The sequence below is a fragment of the Diabrotica virgifera genome, chromosome 3, assembly GCF_917563875.1.
Source record: "Diabrotica virgifera virgifera chromosome 3, PGI_DIABVI_V3a".
NCBI lineage: Eukaryota > Metazoa > Arthropoda > Insecta > Coleoptera > Chrysomelidae > Diabrotica > Diabrotica virgifera.
Window position 1 is genome coordinate 53,812,306 of NC_065445.1, and position 17,773 is coordinate 53,830,078.

The window sequence follows — 17,773 nt, forward strand, 5'->3', positions numbered from 1 at the left end:
TTTGAAACAGTTTAGCGTAGCAAGTTCTTTGAAAAGACATTTGAGGATGCACACTGGGGAATTATCTTAATTTATTCAAAACAGCAGCATGCAATTTGAAAACACACTTGAGAGTGCACACTGCACTTCAGAACTTTCAATCTCAAAAGCAATGTTTCAATCTCGACCGATGTTCAAAAGCTTATTTTACTTTTATCAGTTGGGAGGTGCGATACTATTTTGTAATATATCATCTTGGTGCTACAGCCCTTAGAGGGCCTCGACCTTCTTAATATTTCTACGCCATTCTGTTCTGTTCCTTGCTTGCATTTTCTAGTTGCCGTGCAGACTCCGATCTTCTTGGCATCTTGTGTTGCCCCGTCCATCCACCTCAGCTTTTTCTGTCCTCTCTTCTCATTCCCACGGGTTGCGCTGTTAAAATCTTTTTTATCATGTTCGATTCAGGGGCCCGGGCTACATGTCCTGTCCACTGTAAGCGGTTTCGCTTAATTATAGTGGTAATATCTAGAGATTGTTTATATTTGTATTTCGAAAATGAAAATTTTCAAAATACCGGGAAAAATTCAGGAAAAAAACTTTGAAAATGTAATAAATGTATTATATTAACGAATGAATAAAATTATACTATAACTCACCACCCCAATTATTCTACATAAAAGTCACAGCAACAATGGGGAACTTGATTTTTTTATTACATAATAATGTTCAGTTTTGTTTAAAAACGAGATTTCCAAAATTTCACGCTTCAAAAACTCATAATAACTTGATATGTGTTTCAATGTGTACCACCTGTGGTACAGTTTGAAACATAAGGTAGTACACAATGAAACGTATTAAAAACAACTATTAAATACAAAAAATATTCAATATTTCTTCAAATTACCGTACAATAAAATTGTTAAACTCCAAACCAAATCTATAATAGCAAGATAGTCGTTTGTTTTTTGTATATATGGGTGTTGGCAATAACATAACAAAATCAGATTTCAAACCCATATGAATGTCAGGAACATCTGGAAAGTAAAATGAATTGGAAACTTTCGTAGTTCTTCTCAAATATGAAATTTTAAATTCATAAGAGTTCAGAATTTCCAAAATTTTGGCTACATAATGGATGTTCCTCTCAATTTCATTAACACAAGAGTATTTTAAAATTTCAGTATTTTCAGCAATTGCGTAAGATTCTGAGTCATCCTTTTGTTCCTGCATCATAGGAGAACTTAATTCATCATCTGAAGAGTCTGCCAACTCTAAACTTCCGGAGTCTGTTTCTGAATCACTTTCATCTGACTTGGTCATTTTTCTGGGAGAGTCCTTTTTACAGGCTTTTGTGCTTAAAGCTTTACTAATATTTCGTTTCACTTTATTAACTGCTGCTGTTGTGGGGCTTTTCTTACCTTCCGTTTTATAAGAAAGGTCTTTTATTTCTGGTGTACTAGTTAAACTGACACTTTTCCTTGATTTCCGTCTACGATTTGAATTTTTTCTGAGTGCGGCCTTAGGAAAACCCCGTATGTCGAATGGGGTAATAAAAGAACTTTTTGATATAGAAGGTATTTCAAGAGTTGAGTTCGGTTCAGTTTCTTGGGTTGTATTAGATAAAGTAGAAGCTATATTAACTGAAGATGAAGATACAGACGCATTTTCTTCGTGATTGGTAGAATCTCTTAGTACAACCATAGCTTTTTGTCTGTCATAGTTTTCAAAATCATTAATCTGTCTGTCAGTAAACGACGATAATAGAAAATCAGTTTCACTAAAAATATGTTTAAAGGGTAGATACCTGTAGATTTGAAGCCGTTCATAATATTTTCAGGTGTCATTGATTTTGAGTGAGCAATACCAACACATTCTGCTATTTGGTACAGTGTCGTAGAAACGCCGGGGGTGGTTAAGAAGCCATGAATCAATCGCACTATTGTAATAGTTTTTGAAGGAAAAAAAACTGATTTGTCCACAGGCTGTATCTTATTGCTTGTATGTGGGGGCAAGGTTAAAATTATTATGCCATTAGCTTTTGCTTTTTCTGCCATTTCCAGAGACATATGGGATTCGTGATTGTCATATATTAATAAACACGGGTTTTCTTTTCTAGCACCAGTATGCTTAATAAAATGATCCAGTACTTGTGTGAATAGTTCGGCGGTCATCCATCCACTTGGATTAGTTATTCCTGGTGGAGCACCATTTATCATAATCGTATTAAGCTTTTTACGAGGAAAAACAATGACCGGAGTTAGAAATGTTCCATTTGCTCAAATTATTGCACAAGTAGTGGCGAGTAATCCTCTTTCGGCGCTTGTGCACTGGTTCAGCTGTTAACACCTTTTTGTGCCACAACTTTATGTGGTCGTTGGACAGTCGTAGTAGCAGTTTCGTCTAAATTGTAGATGCGAATATCTTCAACAATTGATGAATATTTTACGTATATTTGCTCCAAATTTACGAAAAAAGCCTTGACAGTGAACATCCTTCTGGCTTTCTGAGGCTTAATGATGAATTTCTTTTTATAAATGCCCTTAACCAATCTTTGCTTGCACATTTGTTGGCCTTCCAAGATTCTGGCATAGTGATATTGTTTTTAGGAGCCATGTCATATGCCAATTCTCTGAGTTTTAGAGTATTCAACCCAAAAGCCATTTTGCTAGAGTTCTTAATATAATCACACATCGACGTCTCATGCTCTGTGTTAAATACTAATCTAACAGCATAATTTGGCTCCATTTTTGCATTTGGATCATTTTTTTCTTTTAGGACATATCGCCTTAATGTGCTAAAATGTATGCCAAACATATCTGCCGCAACGCGAAGTGCAGTTCCCTTTTTTTTTAACCTCTGTGACTGCTGCCGCCATTTGTCAACTTGTAAATTTGGCTCTGGATCTTTCTTTCTTCCTCCTTACCATGGTACACCTGCAATAGAATGCCATTGTTATAGAATGATTCAGTATGGTAGGTACACAATGAAACATGTGTCATTGTGTACCACCACTATACAGGGTGAGGCAAATAAAGGGCCTATTAGAAATATCTCGAGAACTAAAGGCAACAGAATCATGAAAATTGGAATAAAGGGGTTTTGAAGGATGATCTATTAAATGAAAATATTTTCATCTCTTTGCAACTTCCGGTTATACCGGAAGTTGCTTATAACTTCGTTTTTTTTAATGGGACACCCTGTATATTTTTACATTTTTGGATTCTCTTCGATGTCTTCTTTCTTAAAATATGAGGTTTTGTAATATTATACAGGGAATTCTGTGATCTTTGAAGTAGCTTCTGCAATGTGTTGTTCTTCTGAGGCCAAACAGATATCTGATTGCTCTTTTTTGCAATTTAAATATAACATCGGATTGGGCAGCTGTACCAAAACCCCAAAAAGGCAGACCATATCGAAGATGGGACTCGAACAATGAAAAGTATGTTATTTTGGAGGAGGCTAAATCCATTTCCTTAGAGACAGATCTTATTGCAAAGCAAGCTGAGGATAGTTTCTTGCTTAACACATCGATATGAAGGGACCATTTAAGGTTGCTATCTAAAAAAATACCAAGAAACTTTACAGAATCAACGATACTGATCTGGCTGTTATGAAGAGGTAAGGGTTGAAGAGTTCCTTTATAGGGTAATGCTACTGTTTTATCTACGTTAAAAGAGAGTAAATTAGAATCTGACCAGGATTTTATTGTGAGTAGATCAGAAGTTATAGTAGCATGAAGAGTTGCGATATGAGTTGCTCCAAGTGATACTGGTATCGTCAGCAAAAAGAAAAACTTTTCCATCGATTTTTAAACTAGTGATGTCATTAATAAAGATAAGGAAAAGTAGAGGACTCAATACTGAACCTTGCGGTACCCCACATACAACATTTTTGAGACTAGAGTCTGTATCATTTGCTCTAACCAGTTGTTTCCTATTTTCCAAGTAAGATTGAAACCAGTTCAAAGAAATACCTCGAATTCCATAGAAATCTAGTTTTTTTATCAAAATGTCGTGATTTACACAATCAAAAGCTTTGGCATAATCACAAAAAACAGTGGCAGTGTGGAGATTATTGTTTAATGCTTGATAAACCTCATGTAGTACAGAAAACATGGCATCGGTGGTACATTTATTATTTAAAAATCCAAACTGATTTTGTGATAAGATCTTGTTATCAACGAGAAAGGACATAAGTCGGGCTTTTAGGAGTTTTTCAATAATTTTGGAGAGTACCGGTAGTAATGCAATAGGTCTATAATCATTAGTATAGCTAAATTTTTAATTTTAGTATTCAGGGTTGGTCTAAACTCGGAATGAGTATTTTCTGAGTTTTCTTAAATGGAACACCTTGTATTTTAGTATTGTAATGAAATGATATTTTATGGTCCTTTTTTATTTCTTAAGCATTCCCTAAACCTAACTGCTTTAATTTGTGCTTAATTGTTAATCACACCAACAATCTTAACTAAGTAGGTATTTCGATAGCTAAACCATTATTGGTAATTTTAAGGACCAGTCTGGATTAATATGTATTTATTTCTGAAAAATTATTTGGGATTGAGTATTTTCACGGCCAACCTAATAAAATTTTACGTATTTTTTGTTGCAATTAATGTTTAGCTTGAATCACCAATAACTCACAAATTAAAGCAGTTAGGTATAGGGAATGCTTAAGAAATAAAAAAGTACTATAAAATATCATTTCACTACAATACAAAAATACAGGGTGTTCCATTTAAGAAAACTCAGAAAATACTCATTCCGAGTTTCGACCAACCCTGTATACTAAAATTAAAAATTTAGCTATACTAATGATTCTTAACAATAGTAGAGTATATTAAAAATAATTTGAACATAAGTAGAGTTTTAGATGTCAAACTACTACAATTCTACAGGGTGTGAATGTTGCTACGAAATTAATAAAAAAACGTAATTATCTTTTAAAATACCCTGTATAATATTACAAAACCTTATATTTTAAGAAAGAAGACATCGAAGAGAATCCAGAAATGTAAAAATATACAGGGTGTCCCATTTAAAAAAACGAAGTTATAAGCAACTTCCGGTATAACCGGAAGTTGCAAAGAGATGAAAATATTTTCATTTAATAATCATCCTTCAAAACCCCTTTATTCCAATTTTCATGATTCTGTTGCCTTTAGTTCTCGAGATATTTCTAATAGGCCAGTTATCTGCCTCACCCTATATATTTCAATGTGTACTACCACAGGTTTAAAGTTTCAGTTGGACGTAAACATAAAACCCGGCAATTATTGGCAACGATATTTATAGGTTAAAAGGCATTCATCACAAGTATTATAACGAGATATATACGAAAATGAAAACTGTTTATTTATAGGCAACATACCTTTTTATAAACGCTCCAGTTTTTAAATCTCAGGCACACAAAACAATAAAACACGTCGTATAATGTTTACTACTCCGTATATCAAAACGAACTACTGTCGGCGGACGCAATGCATTATGGAGTATCCGTTGCAGCGCTAGTGGCAATGTGGCAGCAAATTTGATTTAGTTAATAACAGTGTTTCATTGTGTACTGTGTCAATGTGTACCACTCTCCCCTAACAATAATTATTACATCTACTTGGGCTGGCCAATTTTTTGTGTGACACGGTGACAGGAAAATAAAGCGTGTTTTATATGTTCGTTCATGGGTATTGTTTCATTTTTCCTGCTGTATATAAATTTAAAATCTTCTGTAATTTAAAATAGTTCATACGGCCCGTGACGTCACATAGTTTTACTGGATTGTTTTGTTTATGGTTATATTTAGGTAAATTCTTCTTCTCCTTCTTTAGTTTATTGGCCTCCATCTACTTGGATATTTTGCCAGCTCACCGTCGCGGAATAAGAGAAAAATATTTATATTCTAATATTTATCGTAGGTCATTGTAATAATATATACCAGTTTGTTGAGATTGGAGTTTGATACAGTTTTTGAAGGAAAGGAAAGAGAGTTTACTATGGAAAATAAAACCATTTTGTAAAAGTACAAGTTTCCTATTAGTCCAGAAAGCTACTGCGTATCCGCTAGGAAAAATATTCTGATTCGGATTTTTTGCACAATCTAACTCAAAAAGGACCCCTTTTAACAAATTTGCATGTTGCCAGAACCAAAAGTTTATCAAAAATTTTTTAAACGTTTTTTTTTTGTTTTTTTCCTATAATTTATTTTTTTGCATGGAACAAAGATTTTTTAGTTTTTTTGGATCATTCCAAACAAAAAAGGTCTTTGGTGACTTTTCTCTAAAGTTGATAATTTTTGACATATAAGCGATTAAAAATTAAAAAATTGTCAAATCGGCCATTTTAACCTTCAAAAACTATGTGAAAAACTTAAAATTTGAATGTTGCCAAGGTAGGTAGATATTCTTTAAACATCGATTGATGAAATCCCGAAGAGTTTTTTGCAATACAGTATTCAAAACTCCTTTGTTTTTTAATTGCTAACCAAGCGTGCGCGACACTATTTTCCACCGACAGTGTTATTTCGTAAACCGGCGACTTTAAGGAAAAATCCCGAAACAGGTCGATTTTTATTTTTATGTTGTGATATTGTGGCATATATAGTATACTAGTGACGTCATCCATCTGGGCGTGATGACGTAATCGATGATTTATTTAATGAGATTAGGGGTCGTTTACTAGCTCATTTGAAAGTTTCTTCAGTTATCTATTCAGTAATATAAACATTTACATAATTATTTATACAGGGTGTCCAAAAAATTTTTATTAAATTAAATTATTTGACAAAAAAATTAACATATGTAGTCAGTTCGGCTGCTTCATGACTGCAAACACAGTATTTGAAAAAAGAATAAAAAGCCGTAAAAGTGATTTTAGCGTTTTTGTTTAGCCGTTCAAAAGTAATTAAAATATTTCAAAACTTTTTTGGGTAATAATTTGATGACAATATATAATTTTTTTACTATATTGTAAATGTAGTTATTTTCAGTTTTAACCTTTGATCTGGCACATATGTACTTGGTTTTGGCGGAGAAAATGAAAAATAGTTTAAATCACAGCATCTACAAAATTAAGGCACAATATAGTAAAGAAACAATCCAATAAAAAATTTATTAAATGGTATTTGAGAACTGGTAATAGATTTACAAATTGCAAAAACATGTATTTTATACTGTCTAACTAAAATCTACAAAATGCGAGTAAAATGAACAATATGTACTTCTTGGTGGTTAAAACAAACAAAATCCTTTAAATAACCGAATAAGCAAGTTTATCATATTATTACTACTAGGTATATACTTTCATAGACATGTACAGTCACTGTTTGCGACTAAGTCTGGAGCATAGAAAAAAGTGTTGTGTGATTTGGTAGAATGCGATCTTACTCTTTACAAAATATGTCACGTATTTCAGCGCCATCTCAGCACCTGGTTAAATGGAAGGGTACTACAAATCTGGCCTCCACATAAGTGGTCTGTAGCTTCGACATGATAGGTGTGAAATTTTAAACGTTCTTGTTGTTGATTGGATAGGAAGAGTGGCGTAATCTAGCCTCCATGCTAGGTACATCATAGCCTCCATATGGTACTTCCAATATTTAATATTTTATTCAAGTGGACAATAAAGGTACAACACAAACAACTTTTGTTTCTTAATTATTTATTTATACAATAATGTGACATTTTACATAGAAATATGAGTATTTAATTTGGATTAAATATATGTTTACTCGTTGAATTTTTCCACCGTCTGCACACAACGCCTGATGGGAGCATTAGACCTAACAACAAAACGCGAAATAAAATGTGGATTTTAAAACTGTTGGATAAACAGTACCTACAATCAGAAAATCTCTACCTTACAATCAGAAAAACTTACCTTTAAAAAGGTACTCGATTACAAAATAACAAAAATATCAAAAAACACGACTTAATATCAGCTTTTTATGGTGACACAAACACATCACATAACCGACCATATAAAATAACTGAACGACAACGAACGAACGAACACGAACCCTGGACACAGATTCACAGGTAGCGCAGGATTTGTCAAAAGTCATGTTCCAACAATCACAATGCAGACATCAGCGCCTCTGACAAAATGGAAGGAAAATAAATACGATTACATGTTTTTTATTAGAGTGCGCGGGGCATGGAGGGGGCGTTACGCGTCCTCTCAAAAATCCCGCACAAAATCTAGTCGGTGCAAGATTTGTCATCCACCAATCACAGTGATGTGACATCACTGACCAATCACGATGCCGGCATCAGCGCCTCTGACAAAATGGAAGGAAACTAAATAAGATTACATTTTTATTACTAGAGTGCGCGGGGCATGGTCTGGAGCAGTGTCGTTTGTAATTAGGCTATTCCAAAATTCTAATCTATTTTTAGGCATCAAAGGTCCCAGAACTTTTATTATATCTTCTTTTTTCGATGTCGATACACCACGTTCAGATAAAACTTCAGGTTTATTTGCATAACTGAATTTCTTTTGTAAAGAATCCACTGAGTTGTATTGTAGTTGATCAAAATCATTTTTATATTTAAGGCATTTTGACCCCTTCTTGAACCTTACTTCAACTATATTAGTTAGCAGAAAACCATTTAAAGGGTCTTCACATTTTCCATTTTTTCGAATTTCTCTTTTTTTTTCTCCCACTTATGAAAGACAGTTACATCCAGAACTACAATCCTCTTCTAGAGGAGCTTACTGCGGCTTTTAAGTCTTTATAATCGTAGAGATCACGAATCTTTGCGATTTTTCGTTCAATGTTACCATGCAGTCCATCGGCACTCATATGAGTATGTCCCTTGGTAAGATAACGTAAAGTTATTTGTTCTGGTCCGGTTTCTTGATTTACTAAATAGATTAGGGAAGTGTACAGGATCCAATTTTTGTTTTGTCCTGTACAATTATCAGTCCAAATAATAAATTCGTTTACATATCGTTCTTCCTCAATAACTCTAACAATAGCATCCACAATATTGTGACTGTCACGTCCCCCTACACCCTCGTGCCACATAGAACAATAACTTTTGTATAAAGACTTCGGTTTTATAGGACAGAATGTCAAATTAAATGCTACAAGACGACTTAAAAAGTGGCTGTCTTTCACGGCTGGCATATTAGGAAGTAAAATAACTTTTTGCAAATTTATTGAGTATATTCTTGCGTTTGGACGTTGATTGAGATATTGCGAGTTTGGATTATCGACACGGTTTGGATTAACGGTTTGAATTATCGACACTGAGACTATCCTGATGGTATTTTGCTGTTGCTTTCAAAGCCTTAGTTTTGTGAAGATTCCATTCGTCTTCATTTGCAAAAACTGGCTATCATCTTCTGTTTTTGACATTTTGTATGTTTCACAGTCTACACAGACATCTGACTTTGGCATACACCAGGAAATATGCATTGATTTTAACGTTTGTCTGTACAGTTCAAATTTACAGTATTCAGGATGTTCACGCTTAAAATCTTCAAACATAGATTTTATTGTTAGTTCTCTAGGTAAATACTTAATGTTTGGTGCATTGTGTCGTCGGTAGTGACTGACACAAGGCTTGTATTTATTGCGTAATTACCAGTAGTGCCTCTATTTTCCTTTACAGCAGATAACATAGGGTCTTTTTTCATGCTGGCACACAATTCCATAATCACAGAATCAGTAGAATAGCCTAATGTATTTAACAAAAACTTACGGCAAACAGAGATACTCTTATTGTCTTTGGGCAAAAAAAAACTTACGGCTTTCGCCTTTTACAAAAATGTTATTGATTGCTGCTGCAGTTCTTCTTTTTACAGGTACTATCTGAACACATTTTGCCAACCATTTACGTCGCAAAAAATACTGTAGGGACCAATATCCGTCGCATATTCTAAAGCGTTCTTCGTTAGTAAACGCGGAACTACATGCTTTTTTACACATTTTCGAACACGGTGGTTTCATAGGATGTGCTCCTTTATCACGTACAACTTTTTCTTGATTAGATAAACGCTTGTATTTAACCTCTTGCTTAAGTCGTCTTTTAATCGGAGTAGGAAAACTGTCCACAATAACAGTAGTGGTAGCAGGTGCTGAAGCCCCTGTAATATTATCCAGTGGATTTTCTTCTGTTGTAGCAACTACTTCTTCAAAATCAGAATTTCTTGAACTGTTTGAGCTAGTGATACTTTGTTTATTATGATGAACATCACTTATTGTAAAATCAGGATCAATAATACTATCGTCACTAAAATTGGTTACGCTAACGGAATCTTCAGTCATCTCATCATCATTGCTCACTACATCTTCAGTACTAGACAAAAAGTTGTGTAAAAACTACAACCCTATTACTACTAAAAACACTTCAAATTTTATCGCTTTACTACAGACTCCCACTGTGGCTTACTGTAAAAAATGTTTAGTTATGAATTAGCAAGCGTAAGGAACTACCTACATGACGGAGTGATAGCCACAGCCAACAAATTGTCACAGAAATAAACGAGGTTAGAGAGCGTTCAAGTATTACGTAACACGATTTTTGAAGATTTTCCCCCCCCTCCCGCCCTACGTAACGCACTCTAATGGGCGTTTAGCTATTGCGTAACGCAATTTTTGAATATTTTTGACCCCCCCTCTTCGTTACGTAATACTTGAACGGTCCCTTATTACTAAGAACACTTCTTCTTAATTTAGTCAGTGCAAGAAAATATCCTCACGTTTTGTCTATACACATAGCCACTAATGCTTTCCACGGGATGTCATACTAAATAGCGCAATATAAACAGTAAACTTTCAAAAACACACCAAACGTCTCTAGTTGCAAGCTACGAGATACTGAAATGAAACTCGTACCCCCACATTGGTGACACTATCATCGTGTGACCTCACTGCGCAGCTGCTGCTGTTGTAGATACTGTGTATTTGCATAAACCTAATGATTAACATTGCAGATGCCAAAACACAGCAACTGGTATTTACTGTGTTTTTAAAAGAAATAAACCACTTACTGTGTTTTGACATGGGAAAATGGAACTAGCAGTGTAGATACTGTGTTTTGAGTAAGCCATATTTTCAAAACCAGTCAAGATAATACTGCATATGTCGGCTCTAAAAATGCGCAATAACACAGTATGTACATACTTTTAATTTTTGTACATGTAAAAAACGCAGTTTCGAATTTTTTGTCAGTTACTGTGTTTTGGCATGGAGCAGCCGAGTTGTTTGTTTGTTTATTTTATTATTTGTCTGTCGTAATTAATATAATGTCAAACCAATCAAATAGGCTGATCAAAATGATCAAATCTTACTAAGACCCTAATAACACAAAACATTCCATGAATGTTCCTAGAATGTACACACAGGACATTGAAAACATTCCTGGAATGTCCCCAAATGCACACGAATGTCCCTGGAAAGTCCCAGGAAAGTGCTGTGTCAGCATTTTAAATATTCTTAGAATGTTCTGTTGGAACATTCCATGAATGTCTACGAATGTTCTTTGGACATTCACAGTCTATTTTTTAGACTGAATGTCTTGTTGGAACATTCCATGAATGTTCTTTGGACATTCACAGTATATTTTTAGACTGAATGTCTTGTTAGAACATTCCATGAATGTCTACGAACGTTCTTTGAACATTCACAGTATATTTTTTAGACATTCACTGAAATATATCGTCAGTAATGTGACAATACCTCCTATATGTTTTTTCATGAGGTTTGCAGGAGACGAAAAACATTTTTTAAGCTCACTTTCTGTTTTCGTACGTATTCTGACTTTTTTGTAGTAAATAGATAGTTGAATTTACTGCAAAACAAGTCAAAAAATATATGAAAACAGGAGGTGGCCGAAACAAGTTTTTAGTCTATCTTACAAATCTCTTGAAAAAAAAACAGATAGGAGGTATTGTCACATCACTGACGATATGTGGCCATACCAAATAATACATCCTTGATAAATATAAACATTTTTATTGCAAAAAATCTTTACATACATTTTTTAATGTAATTTACTGACATTCCTAAATATTATAAAAAAATGTGTCACATTTGCTTTGTAAACCTTTCTTTTGCTTTTCGTAGCCACATATTCCGTTTCCTTTCTGGTTTTTTGTAGACCACTTCTCTCAGCTGATTCTAAAAGAAAATAAAATAAAAGGTAATTTTTCTATCCTTTACAATTAACAATCAGAAGAAATATTATTTACAGGTAATAATACGCATAAATAATAATAATAAAAAAATAAATATTAAATAATATTTAAATAAATAATAAATAATATTTAATAAATAAAATAATAATAATGAACATTTTGTATTTTGACAACGACATCCGACGTGGAAGTAGAAACCTTAATAAAATTATTTTTTCAAGTAAATTGTGGCTTATTTCCTCATTAGAATAGTTAATTACAAAAAAGCCACAAAGAAATAGATTTTTCACAAACAAATAAGTATTTAGTATTCATTATATTTATTGTTTTTATTATTTACTTTAATGTCCTACTGGTACATTATTTGACAAATAATGACATTTCGAAGTCTGTTAAGTACGATATAACGCCCTTGGGCATTAAATTTAAATAACGACTTAGATACTGTCAAGTTGACAAATATCAACCTAAGTAAAACTATGGTTACCACAATTATGTTACTACTGTTACTGGTAAATGTACTTATTTAAAAACTAATCAATTCAAAATTCATTCAAATTTTTCGCATATAAAGAATAATTTAGTCAGACATTAAATGTTGAAGGCACCACAGGTATTATAATAGTAACGCTTTCGGTCAACGTATATCCCTCAGGCCCTTGTTAAAAACACCATTGACCTCAAGCGTTATTATCCTTATAATACCCTTGGTACCTTAATAACTGTAACATAAGATTATACCTTAATTCTTGTTTTCTATTTCTGATGTTTTTATTTATTTACATTGAATATTAATCTGTTTTGTTGTATAATCTACTTCGCAATAATTATGTGATATATTTGACTTAAAATGAATTCAAAAATTTTTTGCAGTTGGGCAACAATGTCAACTTAGATCTCAGATGTAGATAATGAATTACAACAGTATCTATATTGTACAGACTGTATTATTAATTAGGTTATTTGTTTATTTATTTATTGAAATATACATCCACCAGGTATAAACCCATAAAGGTGTACATAAGAAAACTACATACATTGACTGAACACTTGATGACAAAATATAAAATAAAATAAAGAATAACCAAAAATGTTTCTGTTGTTAATACACATACACAATAATAAACAAAGACCTTAATAAAGAAAAATAACATGGCATCAATTCGATAAGCTATTGCGTATTTCGCGTTTAAAGATGTTAAAACCAAGAAAAAAAATGCATATACCTGTGTGACATAAGCTATTGGAACAGCACAGTCTCTTAAACGAACAGATGAAAGTGAAGTTCTGTCAATATCTTTTTCTAAAAAGTGTTTTGAACATACTCCTCTATTAACAAATCTGATCTATACTTCATGTCTTCTTCGCAGGATCTTCTGGAAAGCTAAAAATACAAAATATATGCATTACTAAGCATTATTAACAAATTTTAGTTTTAAATAAAAAATATGATTAATGGACTCACAAAATATTATAAAACAGCTTAGAAATTGTTTATTAGTATAGTCGGTTCCCCAAACTCTGACACAACTGGCTAGTGATTTTAGTAGGTAATTTTTTTTGTTTTTGGCCAATTTTGCCAAAATTACAGTAATTATTAACTATTTAGTTATTATTTTTTTTTTGCCAATTTTACCAAATTGGCAAAATTATTTACTAAAATCACTAGCCAGTTGTGTCTGAGACTCAGTAGTACTGAGACTGAGTTTAGCAAATCGACTATAATATTCTGTGTATTCATTAGTTGGTACTGCATATTATAGTGTGTGGTCTACCATCCTATTTATAAAGGCATACATTAGCAAAAACGCAAAAAGAATTACTTTAGTTTTACAAATCCTATTGTTATTATCTCTATTTACTATTTTAGTTAGGAATAAGCGAAGCTTGTGGCTTATTCACAATTATTATTAAAATAATAAATGGATATGACCAATTATTAACTTATAAAATAAAATAATAATTCTTCTGATTTATGCCTTTTATTCACTTTGTTATATCTAGGTTACTTAAAAGATTTTTTATGAATAGTATTATTAGGGTATTAATAGTATTAATTTATTTTCTGAAATACAGGGCATGCCTTCGTTTACATATTTGCATACTAACCTTTTAATAGGGCTTTTCATTCACAGTCATTTGTTTGGAGCTTCTGTCATAATTGAAACGTTATTCCTGCAGATTTTTTTATCTACATTTGTTTCTGCTACTCCAACTGCGTTAAAAACAGGACACCATTTTATTCACTATGTTAATAATACTATTAAAGCTATTATAAAAGTATCCGAATTAAAAAAATATTCTTAAAAAGCACAAATAATACAAACAACGATCCACAGCAATGCAAGGTGGCCAAGATGAAGATGCCAAGATGGCCGAAGCGAGGTCGTTGGTTGGTCGTTTTTAGTCACGTGATGCCCTCTCAAGCGCCATGCACAAAAATATATGCACGGCGAATTTGAAAATGAACGCAAAAGAAATAAATATAAATGCCTCTCTTGGGTTTTGCATAAGTTATAAGTATTTTTTTTATTAACAAAATCGCATTCCAAATTGAATATTCGCGAACAATAATTTTTATTACATTTGTATGTTTATAATATTGTATTAATTGAACTTGGAAAACTCTTTAAATTTGACATATTATTGCACTGTAGGCCTAAAGTGTCACTTAGTTTGTCTGGTATGTTATAAGTAATGTTGTATCTGTTACACGTATGTATTATTTCGCAACTTAAAATATAGGAACATTGGTAGTATGTTCACAGAATGTCTTATGGTAACATTCCAGGAATAATTTAAACAGATGTTCACCGAATGTTCCCTAAATGTCCAGGACATTCAAATATTGATAGAACTTTGGTAGTACATTCCTGGAATGTTGTGTGTTGTTAGGGGAGTCGTATCAGTTTTTTTAGGAACCAGCTGTAGCTGCTTCACTAAACTATTTTAAACTAATTTCACACTTTTAGGATGTTCCTCTAGTATGCAATCTCGAATGTGTTTTCAAATTACTTGCTTGACTAAATTGCCTAAAACAAATTGCACACTTGTAAGGTTTTTCTCCAGTGTGCGTTATTAAGTGTTGTTTTAAGTTACTTGTATCACTAAACTGTTTCAAACAAATTTCACACTTGTGAGGTTTTTCTCCAGTGTGCACTCTCAAATGTTGTTTCAAGGACCATGCTTCTCTAAACTGTTTTAAACAAATTTCACACTTGTGAGGTTTTTCTCCACTATGTATTCTCAAATGTTTTTCCAAATCACATGAAGTAACAAACTGTTTAAAACAAATTTCACACTTGTAAGGTTTTTCTCCGGTGTGTCTTCTCAAATGTACTTTCAAAGCACGTGCTGTACTAAACTGTTTAAAACAAATTTCACACTTGTGAGGCTTTTCTCCAGTGTGTGTTGTTAAATGTTGTTTCAAAGGACTTGTTGTGGTAAACTGTTTTAAACAAATTTCACACTTGTGAGGTTTTTCTCCAGTGTGTATTCTCAAATGTACCTTCAAAGAACTTGCTTCACTAAACTGTTTAAAGCAAATTTCACACTTGTAAGGTTTTATTCCAGTGTGCAATGTCAAGTGTCTGTTCAAAGTACCTGATGCACTAAACTGTTTTGAACAAATATCGCACTTATAAGGTTTTTCTCCTGTGTGTACTCTCAAATGTTGTTTCAAAGAATCTGCTTTACTAAAGTGTTTAAAACAGATTTCACACTTGTGAGGTTTTTCTTCAGTGTGTATTCTCAAATGTGTTTTCAAAAAAGCTATCTGAGAAAACTGCTTAAAACAAATTTCACACTGGTAAGGTTTTTCTCCCGTGTGGGTTGTTAAATGTTGTTTTAAATTACCTTGTGTAGTAAACTGTTTTAAACAAATTTCACACTTGTAAGGTTTTTCTCCAGTGTGTCTTCTCAAATGTACTTTCAAAGCACGTGCTGTACTAAACTGTTTAAAACAAATTTCACACTTGTGAGGCTTTTCTCCAGTGTGTGTTGTTAAATGTTGTTTCAAATGACTTGTTGTGGTAAACTGTTTTAAACAGATTTCACACTTGTGAGGTTTTTCTCCAGTGTGTATTCTCAAATGTACCTTCAAAGAACTTGCTTCACTAAACTGTTTAAAGCAAATTTCACACTTGTAAGGTTTTATTCCAGTGTGCAATGTCAAGTGTCTGTTCAAAGTACCTGATGCACTAAACTGTTTTGAACAAATATCACACTTATAAGGTTTTTCCTTAGTGTGCACTCTCACATGTTCTTTCAAATACCATTTGGTGAAAAAAAATTTAAAACAAATTTCGCATTTGTAAGGTCTTTGTCCAGTCGCAACTCCTATATTTGTAATTAATGTTTGTCCCTCAGAGTGTTGGCTCATGTAATTTCGTTCAAAAGATTGATCTTGACTTAGTGTCTCCATAATTTCCATTTTGGGTTTATCTTGGAGATAACCTAAAATATAAACCAACTGTTATTACGGCAGTTAATGGGAACAAGAATAGGATATTACCTCCGAATTCTATCCTAGTAACCCGATCAAAGAACAATTTGACCCAAAAAAAATAAAGGAATGATGAAAATTTGGGAATAGGTAGTTGAAATAATTGTCTATTATATAAGAAAAAGTTTATAGTTCTACATTCCCTCCATTTTACAAAAATGGAGGGAAATACCCCTTCTCGGGGATGAAAAAATAGACATTGAAAATAAGTCCGGAATTGGATAAAATGACTAATTCTAAGTAAGTTTTGTTTTATAGAGTTTTTTCACTCAGTCAATACTTTTCGAGTTATATGCGAGTGAATATGTGCATTTTTAACAAAAAAAAAGTTTTGGACAGTTTTTCGCAAATAACTCAGGAAAGTAAGTATTTTATCGAAAAAATATTCTAAGTAAAAATATAGCTTATCAAAAAGTGAAAAAAATTATGTATGCATGAAGTCTGTATACCCAGTTTAAGTAAAGGTGGCTATGACCCAGTAGAAGCGGAGCTATAGCTAATAAAAAGTAGGTTCTTATTCGTCTAATTCCAAATCGAATATTTCAACGTGATATAACCAAAAAACTGAGCACTTTCTGGGGAAAATTTATTGTAAGGTTTATTTTTGTTCTTCTAACTTCTGACATTAAAAGTGAGTTACGCTCAAAATATTGTTGGTCGCTTTTATTTTTTGGTAAAAAATAACGAAAATCACCCCTTAATTAACGTCCCAAATAAAATTAATCGTTACCGCTTCACAGGTTACTTTGCTTATTGTTAATCAACTATTTTCAATGGGAAATAAGCCACAATTTTACCAAAAAATCATTTTATTAACGTTTCGACGCCCAAATCGAGTGCCGTTGTCAAAATACAAAAACTACTAAAATAAACAAAAATGTGGTTGCTTAGTAAAAAATTCTTCTAATAATTTATGTAATCTGACTCATTTATATCGGCAACTCAGACATATATTATACATTTTAAAGTAGAAGACATTAAAATGACATTGCCAATATTATGACTTGCGTTCCTGGGACGACTTTACTGAAAGACAGTTCATTCGATTACATGAAATCAATACCAACCCAAGAATATCCATCACAAAAATATCATAGCATGTGATCTGTCTTTAAAAAGACAACCAAATGCAACGCTGCAACGATGACAGTAA

The 17,773-nt window shown here is 32.8% G+C and overlaps 1 protein-coding gene across 1 annotated transcript in view; it reads right to left on the reverse strand.

Moving 5' to 3' along the window:
• Positions 1-13,537: 13,537 nt before the first annotated feature.
• Positions 13,538-17,773, reverse strand: part of LOC114348985 (zinc finger protein 227-like) — a 29,766-nt gene continuing 25,530 nt past the window's right edge. Inside the window, exon 2 of the mRNA XM_028299426.2 lies at positions 13,538-16,571. Within this exon, the coding sequence (XP_028155227.2) occupies positions 15,085-16,571 (1,487 nt within the window). The 3' untranslated portion in view covers positions 13,538-15,084. The remainder of the gene's footprint in view (positions 16,572-17,773) is intronic.